The 26637-nt window shown below is 51.9% G+C and overlaps 1 protein-coding gene across 4 annotated transcripts in view; it reads left to right on the top strand.

Moving 5' to 3' along the window:
* The first annotated feature begins 437 nt into the window (after nt 1–437).
* Nucleotides 438–26637, top strand: part of KCNK5 (potassium two pore domain channel subfamily K member 5) — a 40827-nt gene continuing 14627 nt past the window's right edge. The window contains exons 1-2 of one of the 4 annotated variants that reach the window (XM_063632809.1): nt 501–671; nt 864–1069. In XM_063632809.1, coding sequence (XP_063488879.1) covers nt 884–1069 — 186 coding nt within the window. In that variant the 5' untranslated portion in view covers nt 501–671; nt 864–883. Of the gene's footprint in view, nt 1070–1728; nt 1746–1898; nt 2064–26637 lie in introns of those variants that run through there. The other 3 variants (XM_055263850.2, XM_063632810.1, XM_055263852.2) reach the window with 3 other exon arrangements.

The raw sequence follows: 26637 nt of genomic DNA, 5'->3' as shown, positions 1-26637 counted from the left end.
CGGCTAATTTTTTGTATTTTTTAGTAGAGACAGGGTTTCACTGTGGTCTCGATCTCTTGACCTCGTGATCTGCCCGCCTCGGCCTCCCAAAGTGCTGGGATTACAAGCGTGAGCCACCGCGCCCGGCCGCATCAGACTTTTTTGGAAGAAACATCAGTAAATGAAAATGGAATTACAATAAAAATAACAAAAGCAATAAACTCCTGACCTCAGTCACAATCATTTTAGTTAACACGCCAGCCCTAATAACAAACACGAGTCCCTGAGACCGCAACCCCTCGGGCACCGCGGGGCGTGCAGGTCTGGGCGGGCGGCGCAGCCTCCCCTGGCGGCTGACCCTGGGAGCGCGGGGAGCGCCGTGCCTGTTCCAGCGCTCACCTCACGCTCACTCCTGCGCTCGCCGGGCGGCTAGCGCGGGGAAGGGGCGGGGCCCGCCTGGGCTCCTCCCCTGTCGGAGCCCGGAGCAGGGGGCAGAGCGCGCTGGGCGCTGGTTAAAGAGGCGCGCGGAGGCGGGCGCGGCGCATACTGCTAGTGGCGCGCGGAGGAGCGACGCGTGGAGAGGCGGCCCACGTGTCTGCCCAGAGTCCAGTCCTGTGTTCTTCCCGCTCCTTACGCATCCGCGGTCCAGGGCGCCCTTTCAGCCCCCCTGGTGTTCGCCCACCCCGGGCCGCGTGAGTGGGGCCCCACGCAGCTCCCCGCACTCCGTGGGCCAACTTGGCCAGGCAACTTTGTCCGGGGAGCGGTGCTTGCGGGGGGGAGTACCGAGCACTGCGCATGCGGAGCTCCAAATTCAAACAGCTGTTTTCAGAGGCTGGAGGGCGGGAGGACTGGGCGCAGCTGGGGCTAGGAGAGGCTTTCTCTAGGAGGCGGCCGCTTGGGAACCATGGTGGACCGGGGCCCTCTGCTCACCTCGGCCATCATCTTCTACCTGGCCATCGGGGCGGCGATCTTCGAAGTGCTGGAGGAGCCGCACTGGAAGGAGGCCAAGAAAAACTACTACACACAGAAGCTGCATCTGCTCAAGGAGTTCCCGTGCCTGGGTCAGGAGGGCCTGGACAAGATCCTAGAGGTCAGTCGCCGCCTGTACCCCCATATACATCTGAAGCTGGCTTGAGCTTTAGGGGACGCTGAAAGGAAGACCCCTTCACAGCTTTGGGTGACCCTCAGTCCCTGTGGAAGGTCCAGGGGGTGATGAGAGAGCATGTCTCATCGTGGGTCAGGCTTCGAGGATCTGTCGCTCACCCGAGGGACACAGGGGTCCCCCAGGCGCGGAGACTCTTTGGAACTTAGTTTGGCCGGAGATAAATTGGAGTTGATTTCCGGGTGAACTGGGCTCCACGGTGTTTCAGTGTGGGTGTGACGGTACCTCCCTCCTTGGAAAGAGGCTGTGGGACGGATAAAGGCGTTTATCTTTCCCTGGAGACGCTCCCGGAGTCTGGAAGCCCAGCCTGGTGCCATCCCCTCGTGTCTCCACCTCCCCGCTCCAGGGCCAGTGCCACGCCTGCCAGGCTTTTCTTAAGGAACGTGAACCCGGCAGAGCGGCGGGAGGGTCCCCAGCCCGAGCCTGGACAAAATCTTCCGCCCCCAGCAGGGTTCCGGAGAGGAGCTGGGGGCTCTGTGGGGCCCGAACCCACGGGATGAGGGCTGGTGCCTGGAATGCTGGGGACGCGCTCAGGCTTCCGGGAAGGCTTATCTCGCGGTGACATCCTTCAAGGGCTTGGAGTAAAACTTCGTGAAGGTAGCAGGTTGCACAAACGAATAATACCCGCGTAGTCCCTTTACGAGGGGGGGAGGAGAGTGTGTGCGGAATTGGGGTGGGTGGGGGACTTCCCTCCGTGTTGGCATTGGGAACCGCTTATCTTCTGGTGCACTGCCCGATGGCGGGCATTGGCCTCACCTAGGATAAACGGGCTGCCTATCCTGACTGAGACCTTGGGGCCAATTTGGGGACCGAGGCCCTGTACCCCAGTTTCTCGAGGGCTCAGCTTCATCCATCAACTCTTCTTGGCCTGCTCCCCCAGTGGAATGACCAGGAGCTGGGTGAAAGTTCTAGATTGCAGCAGGTAGGGAGTAGGGGTAGATTGTCCATGGTGTTACCTTGCTCTCAGGGTGAAAGATGCCAGAAAGGAGGTCTGATGAGGAGCAACGTTTAGTCTACAGCAGCACCTCAATACTTTATGCCTATCTAGTTGTCGCTCATTTTCCAGCCTCCGTTTCCCCATGTGAGAAATGAGAATGAGCCCATTCTCATTCCTTATTTCTGCCGTGGACTGTTAGGTTGGAAGCATTTGGAAAACATCAAAATCTTGTCCCCAGAATGATGAACATCACACAGATGAGCATATACGTATTTGCTGGCAGCCGTGTGTAGGGAGACTTGTCCTCCAAGGGGTCCTGTGGAAGGGGAGGTTTAGTCCAGCAGGCTTAGTGTTGGATTTTAGTGGAGAGTCTCTTGCCCTGTAGCAGTTTCCCGGGTAGAGGCAGATGGGAGGTGATGGTGGGGAGGATAAGCTTCAGCAGGTTATTGGTTGGTTTACCTCCTAACAGCAGGAGTCCTGGCATGAAGAGTCTACACGGCTTCCTTCTGATGGGTGTCCACCCTGGGGGGGGTGGTGTTGTGGGGAGGGGGTCGCTTTATGATTTCCCTTGAGGAAACAATTCCTCTAGAGAACAAGTTTTTGTTTAGTTTGTTCCAGGGCTTTGTTTAGAGGGGGAAGAGGGCAGGCAAGGATGATAAAGCCTTGAGCTGCCCTCGAAGTGTTTCCCTCTAAGCTGTTGCTCCAACACTGCAGGGGAAGGAAGGAAAGAATTCAAGGCTAAATGTGGGAAAATAAACTTCAAAACACAAGGAGAAGGGAAAGGCAGGAGGGGGGTGGGGGGGGTGGTCCAGGGGTTAGGCAGCCGGGTGCAGCTGGTGGTCATAGCTTTGGAGGCTAGACGGCTTCTTAAGGTATTTGAACAAACAAAATGCCTCTTACTTAGCGATCCTGTTAAATCGGTCAACATTTACCCCCCTACCAAAAAAAAGTAATGGGCAGGTAATTTTTAGAAAAAGGATTTGGGCATCAATCCAGTCTGCTTTGGAGACGATTATTAGATAAGTTCTTGAACAAGGACAGCCCTGTCCTCATCCCCAGCCAAAAAAACTCCCAAACCAACCCCAACTGGGCGAGTCCCCTCCCGTCATAGGAAAAACCCAAGAAATGAAAATGGACAAGTAGAAGCATTTGCTGGCATCAGTTTTAATCTGCAGAAATCTGCCTTGCTCTGCTTTCTTGTGACTTGGGGTACTGCCTCAGGCCTCAGGATATTGGTTTAAGGAAAAATGAAAACTCAAAAATCTTCTTTCCCATCTGGCTGCTTGGCATTTTCCACCTGACGCTCTGTGTTTTAGCTGGTTCTGAATGACCTTGGAATCATGAAGGAGCCCCTAGCTAGGAACTCCTGGGGTAGGACCAGGGGTGGGACAAAGATTGTTGGAAGAGATGGGGTGCAGTCTGAGTTGGGCTTTCTCTTACCCTGGAAGTTGTGTGTGCTCTTTCAAATGTGTGAGAAAGGGAATTAAGTCAGCTTTCTTTAGAAATACCCCCGAATTGTCAGGTACTTCCTTCCCTCCGCTGTGGTTGAAGTGAGGTGCAGGCTGACTTTCAAGTGCTCAGTGACCCGCCAGCCTGGGACCACGTGATCGTCCTCTTTCCTGTCTTCAGAACCATCTTGAACCCTTGGTCTTAAGCAAGATCTTTGGTGACTCATTCTCCCAACCTCTTCCTAAATTGCAGACTCCCACAAGGGAAGTTAACATTTACAGCACACCTACTCTGTGTTGGGCATTGTGGGTGCTATTATCCTCATTTTATGAGAGAGGGCACAGGCTGGTTTTGCCATCTGGCTCGGCCATTTACCCACCAAGCCATGTAACTTAACTTTGCCTTCCTTTCCTCATCTGCAAAATGAGCGTTTGGGGAGGCTCCAATAGAGCAGAAACATTAGGCAAGATGTCTATAAAAAGTGAACAGGTCTCCTGACCTTAGCATTTATTGAGGATGGCAGCTTTACCTACCTGCCTTATTTCAGGTACTCTTTACAGTATGTATTCAAGTAAGCAAGCTGAAGCCCAGAGAAGATCAAACGGCCACAGGGACACCACAGGAGGCACAGGCTGTGGGGCGGGACGGGGAGGGGCAATGACCAGGCAGTCTGCCCCAGGAGCTTGCACCTCCCTCTTGGGCCTGTGAAGATTGTTGCTCTGTAACTGAACTTAGGCAATTGGTTCAGCTGGACCCTGATCTGCTGGAAAATTCTATTTTCTATTTCCCCTAGCACAGGTAATGGCATACAGGCGTCTCCTGTGTTGTTGCCTGGCTCACCCAGCACCTCTGTTACTGAAGTAATACATCAGTCCACCCCTCTGCACTTCTCATTTTGGAAGTCCCCAACCCCTGTCCCACCGAAAACAGTGGGGGTGTGATTGAAGGGGAGGAATGACAGCCCTTCTCAACCTTCTGCCTCTGGTGGGCAGTGATCAGAAACAGGAGGGATTTGAGAGCCCACCATGTGCCAGACCACTTTGAATAAGCACTCTATATACATTCTTATTTTAATTTAATCTTGCAGACCACCCCATAAATGAGGAAAATTAGGGGAAAAGGCGATGTAACTTGTCTGGGATCACATAGAGCAGTCAGTTTTCACATCTAAGTTTCATGTTTCAGAGTACATGGAAATTAGCAAGCATTTATTAAGTAGCCACCATGTGCCAGACACTGGGCAAGACTCTCAGGATACAAAGAATTAGGCTGGGCTCCGAGCTGCTGGAGAAAAGGATACATAAACCCACTGGGAACAAGACAGTGGGTATGGGCTACAGAAGAGGTTTTCAGGAGGTCGCTTAACGAGGGTCTGGTCCAGCCTGAGGGGTCAAGAAGGGCTCTCAAGAGATGACCTCAAGCCAGAGTGGGGTCTTGGATTAGAAACAACAGCTGGGAACCTGGGAGGTCAAAGCTGCAGTTAGCCTGGATTGCGCCACTACACTCCAGCCTGGGCGACAGAGCAAGAGCTTGTCTCGAAAAAGAAAAAAAAGAGAAAAAAAGAGAAAAAAAACCTAACTGGGAAAGGAAGGGAGAAGAGACTCCTAACAGAAGACGGAGAGTGGCCCTTTCTCCTAGCCTGGGGAAGGCAGCCTGCAGGCTTCTTGCTCCGGCTCTAGAGAGTCCCTTGTCTCCTGAGGGTGGAGCAGGGTTGCCCCAGGTCCTGCCCTCTGTCTAGCATCCCAGACCAAAGTCCAGGTTTTGCTTCACTGCTCATATAACTGACCTGTTCCCGGAAGCCTCTTGGATCCCACTGGCCTCCTTCCTTCCTAAGCTCCAAAGTGCTTTCTTGTGTTCTAAGGTTTTCCATGTGTACCTCCTTTCATTTTCTGGACCCTTGGACTGGTCTATACACACTCCAGTCCAAAGTAGTGAGGCTAGTTCCAATTTTGAGGTTCTGGCACTCTTTTAACACCAATTCTGCTCCCCAGATTTGAAAAATAAAACCATGAAATATATGACAAAATTACATGTGGCCAAAATGCTTAGAATGGGGTACGTTGAATTTTTTGGAAAGCTGAGGGTTAATATAAACACCCTCTTTGTCTCAGGCCTTTGGAAATTGTAAAATGCACTGGTCCACTTAACTGCCTTTGTAAGTAAAGGAAACACAATAGCTCTTTTGGTTATGAAGGATCTTGGAGGCCTCCACAGCCATGGGTCCGAGCTTGAGTTCTTACTGGCTAGGACTGCAGAAGTGGAAAGTGGATAAGCTGGTTTTCTGAGAGGAAATTGAAGAGGTCCCTTCCTAATGGCTTGTTTCTTATTTATGTTCCACTCAAAAGTTGAGGACAGCCAAAAAAAAAAAAAAAAAAGCCTTAGTCTGCCTTAGTCAACTGCTCTGGTTAGAGTTTTTTCACAGTGAAAGTGAATGTTTATTAAATTGCTTTGAGAGTTTTACTAGAGCCCTTAGGATGATTACAGATGGCACAGTAATAGAGAATTATTGAGGGTAGAAATTAGCAAGTGTTGAAAGTTTCCAGTGGGGGTGGGGGATGCAAAAGAGGTGATGATTGTTGCTTTTAAATATTTTCCTGGGGTTTTGCCCTATTTATAGTCTGGCGTTTAAAAGAAACAAAATCCTCCGGGTTTGGATGCTGTGCTTGGCTGGCCCTGACCTCGGGCCAAAGGCTTTCATCTTGATCTTGGCTGTTTGCTAGCAGATTAGGCTCAGCCTCTGAACTGTGTGTGTGGTTGGTGGTGGTGGGAGGAGGGAGAGAAGTGCAAGGTTTTGGGGAGCAGAGGAGCCAGGCCCCTGAGTGGAGCCTCCAAGACAGTCTTTGTCCAAATTGGGATGCTGTATTTCCATGGTGCTGCAAGAACCAGTTGGCCAGAACTGGGGTGGTACAGAGAAGTGAGGTAGGAGACCATAGGAAAGCACATGAAATAGGTTTGCCTCCTTCCAATATTCCTTGTAGGGAGTGGAGAAGATGGAAGCGAATCTCTTTGAGAGTTCACTGAGTCCCCAGGGACCTCTGGAATAATGCAGAGGACCCCTTGCCTGTTCAGTTCTTCCCAAGTATGGCTGTACATAGACGATGTGCTGCCCTCAGTAGGGATCTTTCTCCAGCTGCCACTGCAAGGCCTTGGTGGTGTTGCTGAAGGAATCACCATCCAAGCAGTGTGTCTGATGGTTGTGGGAGTGGCCTCTGAAGCCACACCATAGTTTGCTTAGAATAGTGTATGGCACATCGTAAATGCTCACTAAGTGTTAGCTGCCGTTTCTGCTACGCCCAGGTATTCCTATGCTGCAATGGAGTGGTCCCTGCACAGTTGTGGTGGGCATCTAATTGGTATTACAAAGAATCAGGAAGATCTTCCTAGAACAGAGAGAACGTCAACTGAATTTTTTAAATGCAAAAAACACAGAAACATATAATTTACCATTTTAGCCACATTTAAAAGCCCAGCTCAGTAGTGTTAAGTATGTTTACCGTTATGAAACAGATCTCCAGAACTTTTTCATTTTGCAAAACTGAAATTATACCCCCTTCAACAACAATTCTTCTTCTCCCTCTCTACCCAGCCCCTGGTAACCACCATTCTACTTTCTGTTTCTGTGAACTTAACTACTTTAGATGTCTCCTAAGTGGAGTCATATAGTATTTCTTTTGCTTTGTACAGTGGTACAACCACTGTGAAAAATAGTATGGAGTTTCCTCAATTAAAAATAGAACTACTGAGTGATGCAGTGCTCCTACTTCTGGGTGTATATCAACCAAACTTCTAAAGAACTAGAAAAGGGATGGGGATGGTGGCTGTCTCTTGCCCATAGCCCTTGGGGAGGTGTTCTGCAGGATGGACCCACCAGGCTGTAGCCACAGGCCAGGGAGGTGAGAGTCACATGACTAAGCTCTTCTGGGTTGCCAAGGAATTTGAACGCCATCAAATTTTTGCAATTTTCAAGTAGGGGAGGGAACAACATTTCAGAAAGTTTCCTCCACAGCCATTCACAGCGTAAAAGAAGTGGAACATTCTACTCTAAATTAACGACATTTCTGTGGGCTGATCCCTTCACTCTGTGGGTGTTCTGATAAGGACACCCCCTCCTTCCTTTCTCCTGCTGATGTGATGTAGTGTGGGTTTTCCCAGAAAGTCCATAGAGCCTACAGCCCCCAGAAAAACCCACTGACCTTCACACTCTAGTTCTTTTCCTACTATGAGCCCCTTAGGTCCAGGTCTGGGTCCCTGGCCCAGCCAAAGACATTCCGTCTCGCGTTTGGTGACCTTCCCAGATTGCATCTTCGCTATCCCTTTATGTAGAAGTAGGGGTGGTGTGCTCCAGCTGTAGCTCTGTTCCGCTGCCTAAGGCCTCTAGGCTTCTGGTGAGCGGTTATCCCAATCTCTGGATCTCAGAGACCTGGACACAGTGGAGTTGGAAACACAGAAGGGGCCCTCCCTACTGGCTATCCTTTCTGTGCTTGATGAAGCCTCAGATATTGGAGAGTCTTTAACCCTCTGGAGATCAGTGTAGCTGAGGAAAGATAATTGGGCCGCAGTGGTGAAATGAGAGGAAATACAGTCCAAAGTGCTCAGTGATAAGCTGTAGATGGAAGAGGCTGGAGGGATGGGCAAATGTTGAAGGGGCTGGGGGGATTCATTTTTGTTTTCTGAGGCCTGTAGCCAAACTCTTTGGCCTATGGAAGATCTGGCTCCAAACAAAACACAGCCCCTGCCCTCAGGGGGCCCCTAACCTGGAGGAAGAATAGTAAGGAGCTGCTACCAGATTGATGTTGGTAAGTGCACCTGGGGACTCCGGGTGTGCACCAGGGCGAGAGATGAATTTTTACTCCTGCACTTAGAAGAAGGCAGGCTTGGAGGGTGAGTGGCATGGGCAGTAGCCCTGTGAGCATTCTGTGGAGTGCTTACCAGGTGCCAGGCATTGGGCTGGAATGTTACCTGTGTCTCCTTGAACCAGTTCTGTGGGCTAGGTATTGCTATTCCCATTGGAGAGGAAACCAGAGGCCAGGTGACTTGCCTAGGTCTACACTGTTCGATAGAGAACTGAGATTCAACCCCCCTTGTTGACTCGGAACCTTCGGTCTTGTCCATAAGTGGAGGTGGAGTCAGGGGCTGGGAGTGACAGGCTTGGGCAACCAATAGTTACAAGCACTTACATGGCCACAGGCTGTGGGAGCCACCGATGTGCATCATCTCATTGAATCATGGCAGCCACCCTCTGCAGTAAGTTCCATGATCAGCTCGACTTCACAGTAGAAGCAACAGAATGGACCATCGAGACTGAATAACTTGTCTGAGGCTATGTAACTAGGAAGTGGAAGATGAGGTTTTGAACCCAGAGCTCACACTATGAACTATTCTCTTCTGTGTGAGGCTACCTTGAAGGTGGGGAAAAGCAGGGAGCAAAGCATAGAGGTGAGAAAGTGCAGGGCATATGTGGTGTCCTCAGAGTCTTAGGGTGCATGGGGCTAAGAGTTCAGGATACTGAGCTGTGTGACTTCATTGAGCAAGTCATCTCATCTGCGAAATGGGATAATAGTACAGTATGTCCGTCATGCCCAGAGTCTATGTTAACATGTTAGTGTGTTTGGCACATGTAACAGGTGACTGGCTACGTATTAACTGCTGTTCCTGTACCCAGTTCCTCTGTGTACTCTGTCCCTGATACCACCCTGCAGGACCCACCAAGCAGTGAGCTCCTAATCTGGGGATGGGGACAAGGGAAGATGATAAAACCCATCAAGTTTCTCCTGGTGGAGTCAGTCACCCACTGTTTTCTATTTCCTGCAAATTAACCACCTAAAACAGTTGATGGTCAACACCTAAAAATATGGACGGTTTCCTTCTTTCTCTCTTCTAGCAGGGCTCTGCTCAGTCCTGGCTTGTCCCAGGCCTTGGTTAAAACTTTTCTGGAGAATTCCTGGGTCCAGATGGTCTCATGGGTATTCTCCCGGGATGACGGTTACCCAGGGTCTGGGATCAGAGCTGGACCCTCACTCGGGGCAGACACCACCCGCCTCCCCTCTCATCTTTGATTGGCTTTGAAATGTGCATTCTTTTTCCTCTCCTCCATCTAAATATTTGGGTTTCCTGCTGAAATATTTAGGCAGGGCTGTGTACTTCTGGCTGTTGTCACCTCCCGTGCCCCACTGTAATCTGGTGCAGCTGCTTAGCTGGGCCTCTCCTATGAGCGGGGATGCTTGCCCCCTGAGTGTGGGAGAGAAGCTGTGCAGGGCAGCTGGTAGCAGGACCCGCTTTGCTCAGTGGTGTAGTCTCCAGTCCTGCAGGGCTGCCAGGGGCCTTGTTGGCCACATTGGGTGGGGAGGACACAGCAGAGCCCCCTTCCATTTGTCTGAGTGCGTCCGTGCTTGGGGCTAGGGTTGAGGAACCCTCATCTGAACTACTGTGTAGGAGAAAACTGATTCTAACCTGCGTTCTACTTTTACCTGTAAACTGGTTTATGCTGTGTGCGCCTGGCCAGATTTTCCCTCTCTGGACTCGTCCATTCATTCAGAAAGGCTTGGAGTGCTAGTTAGGTCCAGCTAGACCATTTGCAACCTTCATAGGCAGTGGCCGTGTCTTCCCAGCCCTGGGCCTGTGTTGCCAGGCTTCGCTCTCAGGATGCTCAGTGAGTGTGTGGATTGCAGTCTTGCTCAGTTTGTTGTGTCCGTCTGTCCAGCACTGTGCTCAGCTCAGGGGGATGCCAAAAGCTGTGTGGCCCTTTTGGTTGGAGGTCCAATCAGTGCAGCCAAGCCTCTTGCAAGGGCACAGCAGAGTGAATGAAGCCAGGTGCCCCGGGCCCAGATTCTGGTCCTTGGTCTCACAGGCTCTAAGTCATGGAAGGGGTAGGGGTGCCATTATTTTATTTTTATTATTATTATCTTTTGAAACAGAGTCTCACTCTGTTGCCCAGGCTGGAGTGGAACCTGGCTAAGGACAGGCATTCAAGTCACACCTGGGATTTAATACCACTTCTCTGCCTTTACAAACTGTGAGGCCATGAGCACACTGCATCGTCTGAAAATGGAACTCATTATACCCACCTCGCAAGAGGAAATGCCTGTAAAGCTCACTCAGTGCAGCTTCCAGCTCGAGGCAGCCTTCAAGACCAGCTTATTGTTACCCTCTCCCCTTTGATGGAGGGAATTTACAGAATAAACTGCTCTCCCTGCCTAAGTCTGTTTATCTCCAGGAGCCCCCTCTTCTTCTTCCCCTACCCCCATCCCTTGTTCCATCAACTTTTCCCAAATTCCTTTCCCTTGTGAAATAAGGCCCAGGCAGGAGAGGTCAGCAAGAGCACATTGAGCAGGTCTGCCCTTGGTGCTGGAGGGCAGCCGTGGTTTTTGCTTTCAAGGAACTTGAGACAGAGCAAACCATCCAGCTCCTCATTCAGCAGATATTTTACTAAGCACATACTGTGTGCCCAGACCTGTTCAAGGACTGCTGCAGGAGAATGAGCCCTGGTCCCTGCCTCTCTGTGGAAACCAAGAGGGCAAGTTGGACGAGCTGGGGCAGGAGAAAAACATCCCCATGCCCCTTCCTTGTGAAGACTTCTTTAGTTTTCAGAGGCTTCTGAGAAGTGGAGTTGGTGGGGAGGCCCACACTGCAGTGGAGAAGGGCAGCTCCCTAGCTGGGGGCACCTTTGGCATGACTGGAGTCTGCACCACTCCGGGGGAAAGGAGCAGAAGTATTTGCAGGGTGTTGCCAGCAGCACCAGGTACACCACCCAGTCCTCTAAGATGCTTGCAGCTACACAGACTGTGCTCGTGTGCATCCCAACCTGCCCTTACCATGGGTCTCTGCGGACCCATTCTTCTGAGACCTTCCTTCTATGACTTCTGTGGGCCTGACTCTGGGAGGTCTGGCAGCCAAATGGATGCCATCCCATTCGCTAGATGGGGACACCAAGGCCTGGTGAGGATTAGCTGGGGGCAGAACAGTCTCTAGAAACAAGTTCAGATTACTCTAACAGCATGGCCTACCCAGATCCAGGCCTTTCTTCTCTGGGTCATTCTCACTTTATTTCTAATCCCTTTCAAAATGGCCTTTAGGCTGGGCGTGGTGACTCACGTTTATAATCCCACCACTTTGGGAGGCCTAGGCGGGTGGATCACAAGGTCAGGAGTTCAAGACCAGCCTGGCCAACACAGTGAAACCCTGTCTCTGCTAAAAATACAAAAATTAGCTGGACATGGTGGTGGGCATCTGTACTCCCAACTACTCAGGAGGCCGAGGCAGGAGAATCGGTTGAACCTGGGAGGTAGAGGTAGCAGTGAGCCGAAATTGCACCACTACACTCCAGCTTGGGTGACAAAGCTAGACTCCATCTCAAAGAAAAAAAAAAAAAAGGGCCTTTAAGTCAAAAAAGCTCTCGATGGTATTTTGGGGTGCAGACTCCTTCTACTTACACTAAACTGGCCTACCTGATTTCCTAACCTGCCCCAACACACCCCTTCCTGTGATCTTGAGCACCTGCTTCCCTTCCCACTAGTTTTCCAGATAAGAGGCAAAAGTTGAAATTGCGTCGAACCCTAGGCTGGGAAAGGAGGATGTTTTTCTGGGCCAGCCAGGGCCTCAGGCAGAAAGGATCTGATGCCTCCCTGCTTCCCAGGGAGTCTCGCCAGCCCTGGACTTTGCTCCTCCTGCGTCTGCGCCCAAGGAGCTGTTGGCTGGTTTCTCCAGCCTGTCTTGGAGGTTGGCAGGGGGTGGCTCATGCTCTGGGCATTTCTTGTGGCAGCAAATCATAAAATGTGAGGCTGAAGGGAGCTTAGTGGTTATTTAACTGGCCTCCAGCCTCCTGAGTCAAGGCCCAGACCTTTGGAGGTTATGTAACTTGCCCAAGGTTACTCTGCTCACCAGGGGTGGGGGAAGTGCAATAAAAGAGCAATTAGAGCTAAGTGGGGGCAATTAGGGAAGGCTTCTTGGAAGCAGTGCCCCAAAGAAGAGGTGAGCTGAAAGGTGATTGCCACATCTCCTAGTAGAGCTGCCATCAGATCACTGCTCCCGCAGTCAGGGATCCCGACAGTGAGATCGTGATCTCAAAACCCAGAAGACCTGCCAGCATCTCCGCCTTAGTCCTTAGACTAAGCCAAAGCCCTGGCTGTGGCCCTGAGTGATTTGGACTTTGCTGCTTGTGTGATCTCGCCTTTCTGGACCCCTGCCGTTGATCCCAGTCAGCCACACTGCAGACAGGAAACTCCAGGGGCCAGTTCCTAACAGAGGAGAGGCATTCCACACCCCTGCACACTAATAGCGAGTTTCTTTTTCTTTCCTTTCTTTTTTTTTTTTTTCTTTTTTTTTTTTTTTTTTTTTGAGACGGAGTTTTGCTCTTGTTGCCCAGGCTAGAGAGCAATGGCATGATCTCGGCTCACTGCATCCTCCACCTCCCGGATTCAAGCGATTCTCCCACCTCAGCCTCCGATTAGCTGGGATTACAGGCATGTGCCACCACACCCAGCTAATTTTGTATTTTTAGCAGAGACAGGGTTTCTCCATGTTGGTCAGGCGGGTCTCAAACTCTCGACCTCAGGTGATCTGCCCGCCTCAGCTTCCCAAAGTGCTGGGATTAGGGGTGTGAGCCACTACCACGCCCGGCAGTGAGTTTCAACTTTTACAAAGAAATCAACGTTCGTATCCACTGATGACAGAAAGGACTTTGGGAGGTGGTAGCAAGGATAGTCACGCCAGCCCCGCATGTCAGCCATAACGGGAGCTGCCGTGGCCTACATCGTGTCGACTTCCCAACAATGATAAATGACAGGCACTGTGGGTAACCTAATTTTGCAAGGCAACTGAGGCAGAGGGTAAGTAACTTAGTCGAGGTCACATAGCTAGTGGCCTGAACCTAGGCCCTCTGAGTCCAGAGCCAGAGCTCTGCAGTTGCAGTAGAGGCTGCTGTGTCCTAAATTGCTGCCAGTCTTTCGAATCTTGCTAGGCTACAAGCTACTCCTTGAGACTGAGTTTTCCACACACACCCCATCACTCCCAGCACCCAGGAAGTGCCTCGTGTGTGTGTTAGCTGGCCCCTTTGCTGCCCAGCTCTGCACTGTTCAGTCTTCCGGGTGCTGACACCAAAGTACTGCTGTTTTCTGACCACATTGACCGTATATAGTTTTTTTGTTTTTTTTGTTTTGTTTTGTTTTGAGATGGAGTCTCACTCTGTCGCCCAGGCTGGGGTACAGTGGTACGATCTCAGCTCACTGCAACCTCCACCTCCCAGGTTCAAGCAATTCTCCAGTCTCAGCCTCCTGAGTAGCTGGGATTACAGGCGTGCACTACCACACCCAGCAAATGTTTTTGTATTTTTAGTAGAGACAGGGTTTCGCCATGTTAGCCAGGCCGGTCTCCAACTCCTGACCTCAGGTGATCTGCCCACCTCAGCCTCCCAAGCAAGGTACTGGGATTACAGGCATGAGCCACCACGCCCAGCCCCATATATAGTTTTGTTTGACATTTTGGCTATATAAGTGGGTGCCACAGCTCAGAGGTGGGGCTGTTAACTCAATCCCCAGCCCCTCCCCCCACAACTATCCTGACAGCCCTAATAGGCCCCTGACTTTTGTTTACTGCTTCTAACCCCTGCTGCTTGACAGGTTTGTGGTCAGGGGACCCTGAGACTAAAACCCCCAAGGAAGTATCAGGTAGGGGAGATAGAATTGCCTCTTAGCTGTGTTTCTGTCTGACCTGCCAGTCGGCTAAACCCATGCTGTGTCACATCCACTCACTTGGTTTCCCTAGGGTTAACCTCTAGCTGGACTCTAGTCTGCACCTTGGGAGGGTATCGCTTTAGTCTTGCCCACATGGCTTGGAACAGGTTATTCTGTAGCATGCCAAGGACCTCAGGGTGGGGCCCTTTATGGATGTTTATTTTGGCTTGGGTACCCTTTGTGTCTAATGCAAGGTTCCTGCTCCTCTCATGCCCCCAGTGCAGGATGGAGGTAGGCACCTATTCACAGACTCTCTGGAGGAGAAAGACGTCCATCCCCTACCTTCCCTATCACTCCTGTTCAAATAAAATTCTCACCTCCCGGGCAGTGGAATGCATCCTGACAGTGTTAGCTTTGGAAGGGTGCCCTTCTCTTCTCAGCATCCCTGCCCCCTTCAGAGCAGTGAGTGGAAGGGCTGCCTCTCGCCAAGGGGATAAGTGCTGAGTGAGCGAAGTGGGGTGAGCCGAGGCAGTAGTGTCTTGTCAGCACCCCCTGGGCTAGCAGGAAAAGGGAGGGTGTCCTGATTAACAGCTTTTCAACACCCCACCTCCCTCATCTTCCAGACTCTAGCCTCAGCCCTGCAATCCACCTAAATGCATAGCCCAGAGAGTTGGACTCACCCACAGTTGGGGGACTAGAAGACAGCTGAGTCCTGGGCCAGCTCTGCTGACTTGCTGTGTGTTTAGGCCAGGTCACTACACCTCTCTGAGCTAAGCACTTGTTCAATAAGGCCAATTAAACACTTAGTGAGTGCCCACTGTATGCCCAGTGCTGGATTAAGGGTTGTGGGAATGAAGTACTGGACATCATTTCTGCCTTTGGGTTGGTGGGAGGGTATCACCACACAATGCATATTATGAATTGAGTGGGGTTGGGGCATATTGTGAGGGCCTGTGCGCTTCAAGGTAGAAAAGTTCCCATAGGCTTGGGCTGTTTAGGTGGCTCCCCTGACCCTGGCCTGGGGGTTGCCTCCTTTCTAGCTGCATCGCTCTCTAGGCTCCCCTGCCCTGTGTCAGAGGACATTGCACGGGGGCTATTGCCTGGTCCGCACCTTCTCTGCCCTCCCTCCCTACAAGCCCTCGGTTTTTACCTGGTTGGATCCAAAACCTAGCACCAAGCATGAGGGTAATTATTAATGAATGTCCTGAACCATGAAGCCGTGTTTCTCTCTCTCTTTTGGCCTGTCTCCCAACAGCCCCCAAGCCTAGAGGCAGCACCAACAGAGCCCTCCTCTGCCCCTCAGCTGGGCCCACCTCCTGGGAGACAATCTGGAAAACTGTCACTAGCCCCTGCAGTGGGCATCCTGCCAGGCCAGATTCTCCCCCAAGCCAGCAGATTTGCTGGTGCTGACCATACTCCTCTGCCCGTCATCCATGCAGTGCCCTCCTAGCTGGGGACACTCTGCTCCGTTTGGACAGGTCAGTAGGTTGCCTGGTGAAAGCGTGTGTCAGCATCGCTGTGGGAGTATGTCTGTCTAAACCCAGGGCAGGCTCCCACGGCCAAGGCAGGTACTTTTGCGTCCTGTTCTAGAAGGTTCCTGTCGCCACCAAGCACACTGGAAATTCAGAGTTCACAGAACTCAGTTTTGGCACAGCCTCTCTTTTTGGAATGCTCTGAGACTGAGAGCTGCTGCATATGGTCAAACCCTCCATCTCCACCTACCCACTGCTGGGGTTATTGTGTACACATCTTATTATTTTTTTTTTTTTTGAGACAGAGTCTCGCACCATCACCCGGGCTGGAGTGCAATGGCGCGATCTCGGCTCACTGCAACCTCCACCTCCTGGGTTCACGCAATTCTCCTGCCTCAGCCTCCCAAGTAGCTGGGATTACAGGTGCATACCACCACACCCGGCTAATTTTTTGTGTTTTTAGTAGAAACGGGGTTTCACTTTGTTGGCCAGACTGGTCTGGAACTTCTAACCTCATGATCCACCCACCTCAGCCTCCCAAAATGCTGGGATTATAGGCGTGAGCCACCACTCCCAGCCTGTGTACACATCTTAAAATCTTCCCTACACTCTAAGCTGCCTGAGGCCGGCTTCCCACCTGTGTATACACATTCTTACAACCCTCTTCCCCACTGCTCTGCACACAATGTAATCTGTGCTTATTGAATTGGTGGGCTCTGGCCTGTGGCATGGGAGACCCTTAGACAGGCTGGAATAGGGACCTGGTGCTTCCATTTGGGGTTTCCCAAAGTGGGCCTGAGGCATGAACCAGACTTCAAGTTATACAAAATCAAGATGAGGAGGGTGAGGAAAGCAGGGAGATGCAAGTTAAAATGTGTGGTTCTCTCCGTTAGTATTGAGTCATAGAAACTCAATTTAAAAACAGAAGCCAGGCAGGGCTGAGTTGGGGAGACAGGATTATTGATGACTTTTTCTTTCTCTGCCTCTCACATTTTCTGTAATGTGGTTGTATTGCTTTTATAACAAATAACTCAATTTTTTAAGGGATAAAATGTATGCATGTACCATTAGCCACTTCCACACTGGGTATTTTTAATGTGTGAGGTATACAAACATCTGGTTTTAGCAGAACATACTCTGAAAACCAGTATCACTTCTGTAATCACTAACAGTGTATAGTTGACCCTTCGTATCTGTGGGCTCTAAAGGACTGACTGTGGGACTTGAGCACTGCAGACCTGGGTATCCACAGGGGGTCTTGAAACCAATCCCCCTCCAAGGATACCAACCTGGATTGGTTCCCGGGGACTGTATTGAACACCTGACTGAGAGATGCTCTGGTCCTAGTTCATTCATGTCTTTCGAGCCTAGTTCGTTCTTGTCTTTTGAGTCTTTAAATTTAGCTAGCACACTGCTAGCTTCCTGGGCAGCAGTGCTGTGGAATGCTTTGAGGAGAAGGACAAGAGAAATTAGGTGAACCTTTGGTCTGCAGACCAAGTTGGAGGTAGTATACCAGGACAGAGAGTCACCAAGAAGAGAGTGTAGCAAGGCCAGGGACACCCATCGGGCTGTTCCCAGTGTTGATCTGTTTCCCACACAAAGGTGGTGGGGGTGTGGTCTGGGAGGGGAGTCCTGCAGAGGCCCATGGACAAGTGCAGCCTTGGACCCACTGTGCTCTCAGCTCCACCCAGTCCCGTGGGGGCCCAAGACTTGCCCTGTCCTTCAGATGAACGGAAAACACAAGCACAGGCAAGACTTGAAACAGCACAGGACTGTGTGTAATTCGAAGTCAGGACTGTGCTGTGGACAGTGGCCCATGGCATGGGTCATCCTGAGGGTCCATGGGAGGCAGGTTCTGCCAAAGGAGGCTGCAGGTAGGATGTGCTTGATACAGTCTTGGTACTAGTATGGTAGTCAGTACCCACATGCCGCTATGCAATTTTACCTTTTTGACCTGATATTACTACTCATTACGCCTGCTTACTTATGTATTTTTTGAGACAGAATCTCTCTGTGTCACCCAGGCTGGAGTGCAGTGGTGGCATCTTGGCTCACTGCTACCTCTGCTTCCTGGGTTCAAGCCATTATCTCCTGCCTCAAGCCTGCTGAGTAGCTGGGATTACAGGCATGCCCGACCACACCCGGCTAATTTTTATATGTTTTGTAGAGACGGGGTTTCACCATGTGGGCTGGGCTGGTCTCAAACTCCTGACTTCCAAGTGATCTGCCTACCTCAGCCTCCCAAAGTGCTGGGATTACAGGCCTGAGCCACCGTGCCCAGCCTGCCTGCTTAATTTAATTTTTTCTTTTCTTTTTTCTTTTTGAGACAGAGTTTTGCTCTTGTCATCCAGGCTGGAATGCAATGGTATGATCTCAGCTCACTGCAACCTCCATCTCTTGGGTTCAAGAGATTCTCCTGCCTCAGTCTCCGGAGTACCTGGGACTATAGGCATTCACCACCACGCCCAGCTAATTTTTGTATTTTTAGTAGAGACGGGGTTTCACCATGTTGGTCAGGCTGGTCTCAAACTCCTGACATCATGTGATCTACCCACATCGGCCTCCCAAAGTGCTGGAATTATAGACCTGAGCCACCGTGCCCAGCCTGTCTGCTTAATTTAAAATGAAAACTAATGAAATTCAATTTTAGTTCTCCAGTCACTGACTACATTTCCAGTGCTCCATAGCCATGGAGGACTGCGCAGATACAGAGCATTTACATCATCGGAGAGTTCTCTTGGGCAGTACTAGAATACTGGGCCAGAACCCGAGGTTTCTAGTGCCACGTCTGGCCTCCCTCTGCGCCTCGTCAGCTTTCATTTCTGCTCTGGTCCTATCCACTGGAAAACTTGTGAGCACAGCCGAGGTGAGCGCAGCCCCTGGACCAGCTGACAGAAAGCATGTGTTTGTGCAAGCCGTGTGATTGCCTCGCCAGGTCGGTCCTCGTGGACTCAGGTTGTTCAGCAGTGGCTGCCTTGGAGGTGGACCAGGCTGTAGAAAGAGAATCCTTTTTCATTGATCTCTGACTTGTTGCTCATAGTCTCCAGATTGTTCTAATGGCCTGCTCCAGCCCAGCCTCCCCACTCTGCGGGGAAGCACCAACTATCCCTCAGCCCTTATGGTTCATAATGTACACTGATCAGGGGATTTTACCAGCTAAGCAGGTATTTCTCTTCTTAGGGTGAAAACTATGCGTGTATCTTCCCACCAGAAATCTAGAAAGAATGGAAGAAGGGGACGGCTAAAATTTTCAGAAGTTTTCCAGGTTTTTTTAGGGCCCATGGTGGGGGTCCGGGGCCAGGAAAGGTGGAATAGGGGAAGGGGAGGAGGGGCGGGCACTGTTTTTAGAGTGGGTGGAACACCTGACTGGGAAATTGCTCTGGTCGTTGTTCATTCACGTCTTTTGAGCCTCAGTTCCCCATCTGTGTTTGGGTTTCTTGCCCTGCTTCATGCTCCGTTGCTTGGGCTTGAAAGGGGCATGGAGTGAGCCCCTGGGACTGTCCTGGCCTCGCTGTTGGTTTGTTGGCTGCTTTCTCTGCCATATTCTGCTGTCATGTCCCTCTTCCCTGACTCCTGCTGTCTCTTGTTAAACTATGAGATCCTCTTGAGCAGGGTCTTTGTCTTGTACTTCCTTTATTTTGCCCAGTGCCTGGGCACATGGTTGGTGTTCAGCAAACACTTAATGAATCAGTCGACCCTGGTTGAAGCTGCATTGAGCAACAGAAGTTCGTCCATGACTCTGGCCCCATCTTTGTTGGGTTAATAGGTTGGGTGGGTTGCCCTGTGCATGGATCGGGGAGCTGGTGCCTGGCTAGATCTGGCATTTATAGCAGGTGTGCCCAGCTACATTTTTGTGCCTCCAAAGAGGGGCATGGCCCAGGGGTCCCTAGGGGGAGTGAAGGTGAAGAGAACCCCCTGTTCTACCACCTTGCACTCCTGTTCCCCTACCCTTCCTGGGAAGTAGCCAGGAGCCCAATTTTACACGTGGGGAGAGGTCCAAGGGGCTGTGTCCTGGCAGTCCACTGCTTGGTCAGTTGTTTAGCTCTCAGCAGCCCAGGATGAAGCGCTCTGCTTCAGCAGGCTTGAGGGGAGACGGACCTCCCTGGGCAAGTCTGAGAAGTGGCTGCCCCTGTTACCACTCACTGAAAACAGTTCACAGGGGGACAGGATGCAGCTGTGTGAGGCATAGGGCCTGCTCCCTTGCCTGACTTAGAAACCTGGCACATTACTTTCCCTTCTTTCATTATATCCTCCCGGCCACATACAAAGCACTCTTACCCCACAACCCTGGACATTTGTAAACAAGAAGTTCTTGCATCGGGAGCATCTCTAACTTGCCTGCGTACCAGCCTTCCTGCTCTCTACCGAGCCTTTTGATCCATAACCTTGAGAATTGATGAGGAGGTGGCATCATTCCCATTTTACAGGTGAAGAAAGCGCAGTCATGACTCCAGGCTAGGGAGTAGCCAGTACTATACAGGCTCATCTGTCAAATGTTCTTTCACTCCACCAGGAAGGCCGAGGCCTTGCCAGAGCCTAGTTGGGTGTTAGGGGTTAAACAGGCTTGGAAACGTCTGTGCTTAAAATCCCAGCCCTTGTGGAGGAGAGAAAGGATGTGTGTGTGTCTGAGGCATGGCCCTCATTCCTTCTGCCTCTCGCATTTCACAATGGGGCTGTGTCTCAGAGTGAAGAATTTCCATTTCCTGTTGCCTGGCCTCTCATCCTGGGCCCCAGGTTAGGGGAGTTGGAGGTTTTTCCAACCCCCACCCCATCCTTCACCTCAGCCTAGCCTCTCTGTACTAGGAGGGCCTGGCAGTATTTTTCCATACCTTCAGCACAAAATGGCTCTCTGTTTCTTTTTTTTTTTTTTTTTGAGACGGAGTCTCGCTCTGTCACCCAGGCTGGAGTGCAGTGGCGCAATCTCGGCTCACTGCAAGCTCCGCCTCCCAGGTTCACGCCATTCTCCTGCCTCAGCCTCTCTGAGTAGCTGGGACTACAGGTGCCCGCCACCACTCCTGGCTAATTTTTTGTATTTTTTAGTAGAGACAAGGTTTCACCATGGTCTCGATCTCCTGACTTCATGATCTGCCCGCCTCGGCCTCCCAAAGTGCTGGGATTACAAGCGTGAGCCACCAAGCCCGGCCGGCTCTCTGTTTCTTAATCCCAGTCACGTCCCATGCCCCAGGTGGCTGAGGAGGGATGGTGGGCGGGGGCAATGCATACAGGACAGAAGAGGCAGGACAGCTGTGCCTGGCTGGCCTCTCTGCTTCCTGGCATACCTGGATAGTGAGGGCAGGGGTAGTGCATAGTCAGGGGATACCAGCCACATGTATAGGCTCCCTCTTCTTTCCTACGCTATTTGGGGATCGTCTTTGAATTGCAACCCTGTTGGCTTCCAAATGGGGGCCTTGGTGACCAGAGCCCCTGGGGTAACTGATGTGTGGGCTGAGATCTGAGTCAGGGAGCCTGAACTTTAGGGTAATACTCCTAAATACTCCTTTTGCTTTTTTTTTTTTTTTTTTTTTTGAGACTGCATCTCTCCCTCTCACCCAGGCTGGAGTACAGTGGTGTGATCTCGGCTCACTGCAACCTCCACTTCCCAGGTTCAAGCACTTCTCCCTGCTTCAGCCCCCTGAGTAGCTGGGACCACAGGCATGCACCACCATGCCTGGCTAATTTTTGCATTTTTAGTAGAGATGGGGTTTCACTATGTTGGTCAGGCTGGTCTCGAACTCCTGACCTCAGGTGATCTGCCAGCTTCAGCCTCCCAAAGTGCTGGGATTATAGGCATGAGCCACTGTGCCAAGCCTCCTTTTGCATCTTGCCCGGTGATTTTGAGGTTGTTGGGCATTGAGATCTTGCTCTTGTCTCTAATTGTGACTCAGTCTTCTGGTGGGGTTTGCGTTCAGGATCTGGGGGTCATCGTGGCAGAAAGCCCCCTCCCCCCCTGCACAGAAACAAGATGGTCTGTGCTGGTTTCCTGGTAGTTTCTTGTACAATTTATTCCAGAGAGGATGGAGGCCAGCTGTTGTCTGTCTCCAGACGCAGACTGAACCAAAGGAAATGGGCTTGGACTGCAGCCGGAGGGATTTAGGTTAGAGTCGGACAATAAGGAAGGATTTGGGGACAGGTGGTTGGCTCTCAGGAGGATCCTGCAGGGGGCTTTGAGAAGAAAGATGGGGGCAAGATCATGCTCAGAGGCCACGGGTGGATGAGAAAACCAACTCCTTGAAAGAGCTCCTTGGGGGCCCGGTTTGGGTGGGAAGGGGAATGTTGTGTATTAAGCAGGCAGGGAGCTTACTTCCTAGGGATAGAGAAACCCAGCGGCCCCACCCCTGGTACAGGATTAATCCCATCCTGCTTCCTCATGGGCTTTTCTTTTTTAATTAATGAAGAGGTTTACAGTTTAACCACTTGATAATCTTAAACAAATTATAATAAATGGGTAGGCTTAATAATCTCTTATCAGAACCTCAGCCCTCAAGGATGACAGTTACTTATTACCCCAAGCTGCCAGCCACAGGCACGGCGGGGAGGGGAGGAGGGAAGAGCAGGTGAGGAGGCCCCTGGGTTGGAGAATTTGCTAGGTTGTCAGGGGCATTCTGAGAGGCAAGAGGTGAGGTAGTGTCAGCCCCAACTGTGTTCAAGGATACAGGTGTAACCTACAGAGACAAATGTGGCACAGGGGTCAGGAGCCAGCTTCCTCCCAGGGAGATAGGAGTCTGGCAGTATTGGCGGTGGTGAGACTTGTCCTTAGAGCCCCTGGCAAGGGGGCCCAGGGCAAGCAGATGTGTCCAGGGGAACAGGACTGGCAGCCACCAGGACTAAGGAGCCTCATGGATCAGATCATCCTTCCTTACCACTGCTGGGAGGGCAGGAAATCAGCAGCATGTATGGGGAGAGCTGGGGCCATCAGGCCTTCGAACACCCTGGTATCCCTCAGCTCCTCTCCCCTCCCCCTCACTCACCTTCCTCCTTCCTCTGGAATCCTGATGGTTCCAGAGTCCGCAGGGGAACTGACTCACCAGGGCTAGAACCTCTGGGGGCTTTGGGCTTGCAGACACATAGGGTAGGGAGGAGGCCCCGGGGCCTGGAAACAGTCATCAACACGCACTGTGCCTGCACCTCTCTGGGCTCCCTGCCTTCTCCAGTGGAGCCAGAGCCCACCATCCAGCCTTGGAAGGCACACGTCTTGGAGACTCAGTCGTTTATTGGGAAATACTTGAGCACATACTAGAGCTAGGTTCTGTTCTGTGATTAAGGGATGCATGAGTCTCTCCTTGTAGGGCTCATGATCTATTTAGGGTAGATAACTAGGAAGCCAGAGAAACAGATGCCTAGTAGAATGTCAGGTAGTGATGAGTGCAGTGAGGTGAGGAGCGGGAGCTGGACGGACGCTTAATGTTCCAGGTGGCATGGCCTCTTTCAGGAGGGGACATTGAGGTGAAACCTGATTGAAGTGAGAGTGAGCTGCAGGAAGGCACCTGCAAAGGCACAGGGGGGTGGAGAACTGCTGAGTCGGAGGGACTGGCCCATGCCCAGGAGGTGGTAAATGGAAGGAGGGCATTGCTGTCAACACCTAGCCCAGCTCCCCAGCTCTGGAGGCCACGTGCAGCAGACACAGACCCTCAGAATGGAGGCGTCCTCCCCAAGCCCCTTGTTCTATTCACAGAGCAATAATAGTCACATTTACTTTCCTTCCCAGTGCTCGTTTCTGGAACACGCCCCATGTGCCCAACACTGAGCTGTTCATCATTTTTTGTAATCAACGCCAACACAGCGCCAACACAGCGCCAACACAGCGCCAACACAGTGCCAACACAGCGCCAACACAGTGAAGCCATGACTCTTGTTTTCCAGATACGGAGTGTTAAGCTCAGAGAGGTGATAAGACATGCCCCAGGTAACCCACTAGTGGATGCTGGAGTCAGGATTTTGAACCCAGATGTGGCCTTTCCCCTCTGCCCTCTCCCCTGTGCTGCTCACAGAGGGCCCCACACTTGATATTTGTGTTGGAGGGACTGGCCGGCCCAGCTTGTGTGCCAGTGCAGACCTGGGTTTGGGAGGACAGGAAGCAGGCCAGCACGAGAGGGGCAGCTGGGCGGCCCGTGAACTGCACCTCCCTCAGGTCATTGGCCCGGGATGGGGAGGTGGTGAGTCAGCAGTTCCCACAGCCTCCTTTCTGGCCTGCTCCAAGGACTGTTTTTAGAAACCTTGAGTGGCTGGTGGCTTCCTGTGGCTGATCCTTGACCCCATCTCAAGGTCAAGGTAAATCTGAGGCATCTGCAGGGGAATGGGCCAGGGAGTGTAGGCACGGGCTTACCCTAACTCATACAGTCAGGTCAGATCTGTGGGTGGGACCACACAGCACAGCCCTTTATCTCTGCCATGTCACCAGTGTCCACCTGCACCTTCCCTGCTGTGCTTTGGTTGGTGTTTCTCAGCCCAGTTCTGGGTGGCAAGTGGAGGGCTGATTGTTCTGTGAACAGGGCCTCACCTGCTCTGTGCTGGGTCACCAGCTTGCTGTGTGGCTTCACCATCTTTCTAGCCTCTCTGTAGATTCCTCATCTACAGAATGGGAATAGTGTATCCTTTTTGTCTGGTTTCCCTTCAGGGTCTTAGGTCTCAAATGAGATGGTGGTAGAGGAGTTATGGGTGTGAGAGGTGCTTGATGAATGTGGGGTTTTGGTGGGGAGATGCTGACTCAGGCCCTTATTAACCAAGTCAGGGAGGAGTGAGCCAGGCCTGAGAGCACTGCTGGCTTCCCTGGAAAGGACAATGTGCCAGGGGCCCAATCCAAGTGCAGGGGCTTGGGTTAGAGCTCTCTAACCCCACCTTAGAAGTAAGGCCTCTTCCTAGTGACCCACAGCTTTATGGAGGAATGGGGGAGGCTGCTCTGCCCAGCTGGACAGGCTCAAGGGATCCCAGCTAAAACTGTTTTCCTGTCCCTGCTGACACTGTTGTCCCACTAATTGGGAGACACCTCTTGGCATCAGTCAGGGCAGAGAGGTGTCAGACATCCCTAGGATCTGAACTCTGGGGGCAGAGAAGGAGACAAAGTCACAAGTCCAGGCCTCAGTGTCCCAGATAGGGCAGAGACACCAGCACAGGACCACAGACCTGGGCCACAGCCACCCTGGGCAGGGCAGTGGTTGTGAATTGGGGTAGAGAAGCTACAGGTAAATGAAGGATGTCCCTGTTGTCATTTAAGCCTCCCTGGACACATCCTACCTTCCCTGAGAAGATGTGGCAGAGGTAGATTTTGAGAGCATGGCCTCAGAGGGTCAGCTGGTATGTGTGTCTGGGAGGGAGGGGGCTCTTTCCTGCTCCCCAGGGCCACTTCTCAGGCACACAGCAGTGCTGTGGGACCAGGAAGGGGCCCTCGAGGTCCCCTGTGTTTGCCTGCACAGGGATTTCCAGTGTCAGTCACTGATCAGCTCAGCCCTCCAGGTGCCTGAGAGCACATGCTGACGTTCCATCCTGAGCTTGGGTCCCACCAGCCCGTCACTGCTTGCCTTAGCCAAACCTGCAACCTCAGGTCAGCTCTGCCCTGGGCTTGTTCTCACAGGAGGGATGCCCAGCTGCCCCCTGCCCCGGGGGATTACCATCCCAGCCTGAGAACAATGCGGGCAGGGTCACCTGCCTTGTTTTCTTTGTTCCTCCCAGTGAGGACAGGGCTCCCAGGCCTGTGAAAGGCGGAAGCCCAGAGGTTTCTGCTGAAAACCTGCTCCCATCTGGCAGGGGCTTGCCCTCCTGAGCATGAGACCTAGCAGTGCCTCTGGGCTCTGCAGAGACTGCTGAGAGATGGCCTAGGAGCGCGGGCTGGGGGAAGCCCAAAGGTGGACAAGAGGACAGTTCCGCCTGTGTGCCTGCACAGCCTGCCCCGTGCTGACGTCAGGGGTGGGGCTGCACTCAAGTCCCTAACGAGGGAGAATGGATTGGATCTAGGGCAGTGCTTTTGAAACTTGGCTGAACATAAGATTAGAATCACCTGGGGGAGCTTTGAAGCATCCTGGTTCGCAGTTCAAGCTCCAGACTATTTCTGTTGGCATCTCTAGGCGCAGGACCCGGGCAGGAGTATTTTTCCAGGCTCTTTCAGATGATCTCAGTTTGCAGTCCAGGTTAAGAAGAAGTAGTATGGTGACCGATGAGCTAAGTCCTGAGGATAGAAATGCATTTTCTCGAATGTGCTGTGGAGAGAGGAGGTAGGGGAGGTATCACCTGCCCAGGCAGGGGGACTCCAGTAGTCATAGTCCAACCTCCTCATTGTACAGAGAAGCAGGCAGGCAAAGCAATCAAAGATTCTTGGAGGATCTCAAGACAGTACTGGCAGAGCTAAGCCAAGCCTGGGTCTTTAGGCCCTGCGCCAACGTCCTAGCACACCAAAGCCTCCAGCCATTGATTTGGCCTGCCTGCCTTCTCAAATGTGATCCATACTCCAGATAGATATCAGAGCAAATCTGAGAAAAGACATAAGCAACCACAAGTTAACAAAGTCCGCTTTGCAACAGCCCAGCTCTGGTCTTCGAGGAGACGGATGTGGCCCTGCTGCCTTTGGTCCAGTATCTGCTCCTTCCCTGGGAGAGACAAAGCTCAGGCAAGCTGGGCTGGCCGCTGGTGCAGGTATCAGGGTGGCACCACTGGGCCCTTGCCAATACCTTGCTCGTAAACTATAGCTGCCCTCCGAGCCACACCCTGGTCACCTGACCCGGGGGGAGAGGCAGTGAGGAAAATACCAAGAATTCCTTCTCTCTGCCCTGCGTACTCCTTTTTAGACAGGAAGATGGAGAAGACCTGATCCTCCCTCCCCCTGTCAGCTTCCACTAGGGCAGCCCCTGCGTATTAGAATCACTTCTGGAGCTTTTTAAAAGCTGTGCCAGGTCAACAGAATATCTGCAGCTGGGGACCAGGCATAGCATTTGTTTAACCTCCAAGGGGATCCACTGGGCAGCCTGTACTGAGAGCCACTGC

This window comes from Symphalangus syndactylus, chromosome 23 (genome assembly GCF_028878055.3).
Source record: "Symphalangus syndactylus isolate Jambi chromosome 23, NHGRI_mSymSyn1-v2.1_pri, whole genome shotgun sequence".
Taxonomy (NCBI): domain Eukaryota; kingdom Metazoa; phylum Chordata; class Mammalia; order Primates; family Hylobatidae; genus Symphalangus; species Symphalangus syndactylus.
The sequence above is the reverse complement of the archived record's forward strand: the minus strand, read 5'-3'. Positions and strand labels throughout refer to the sequence as shown.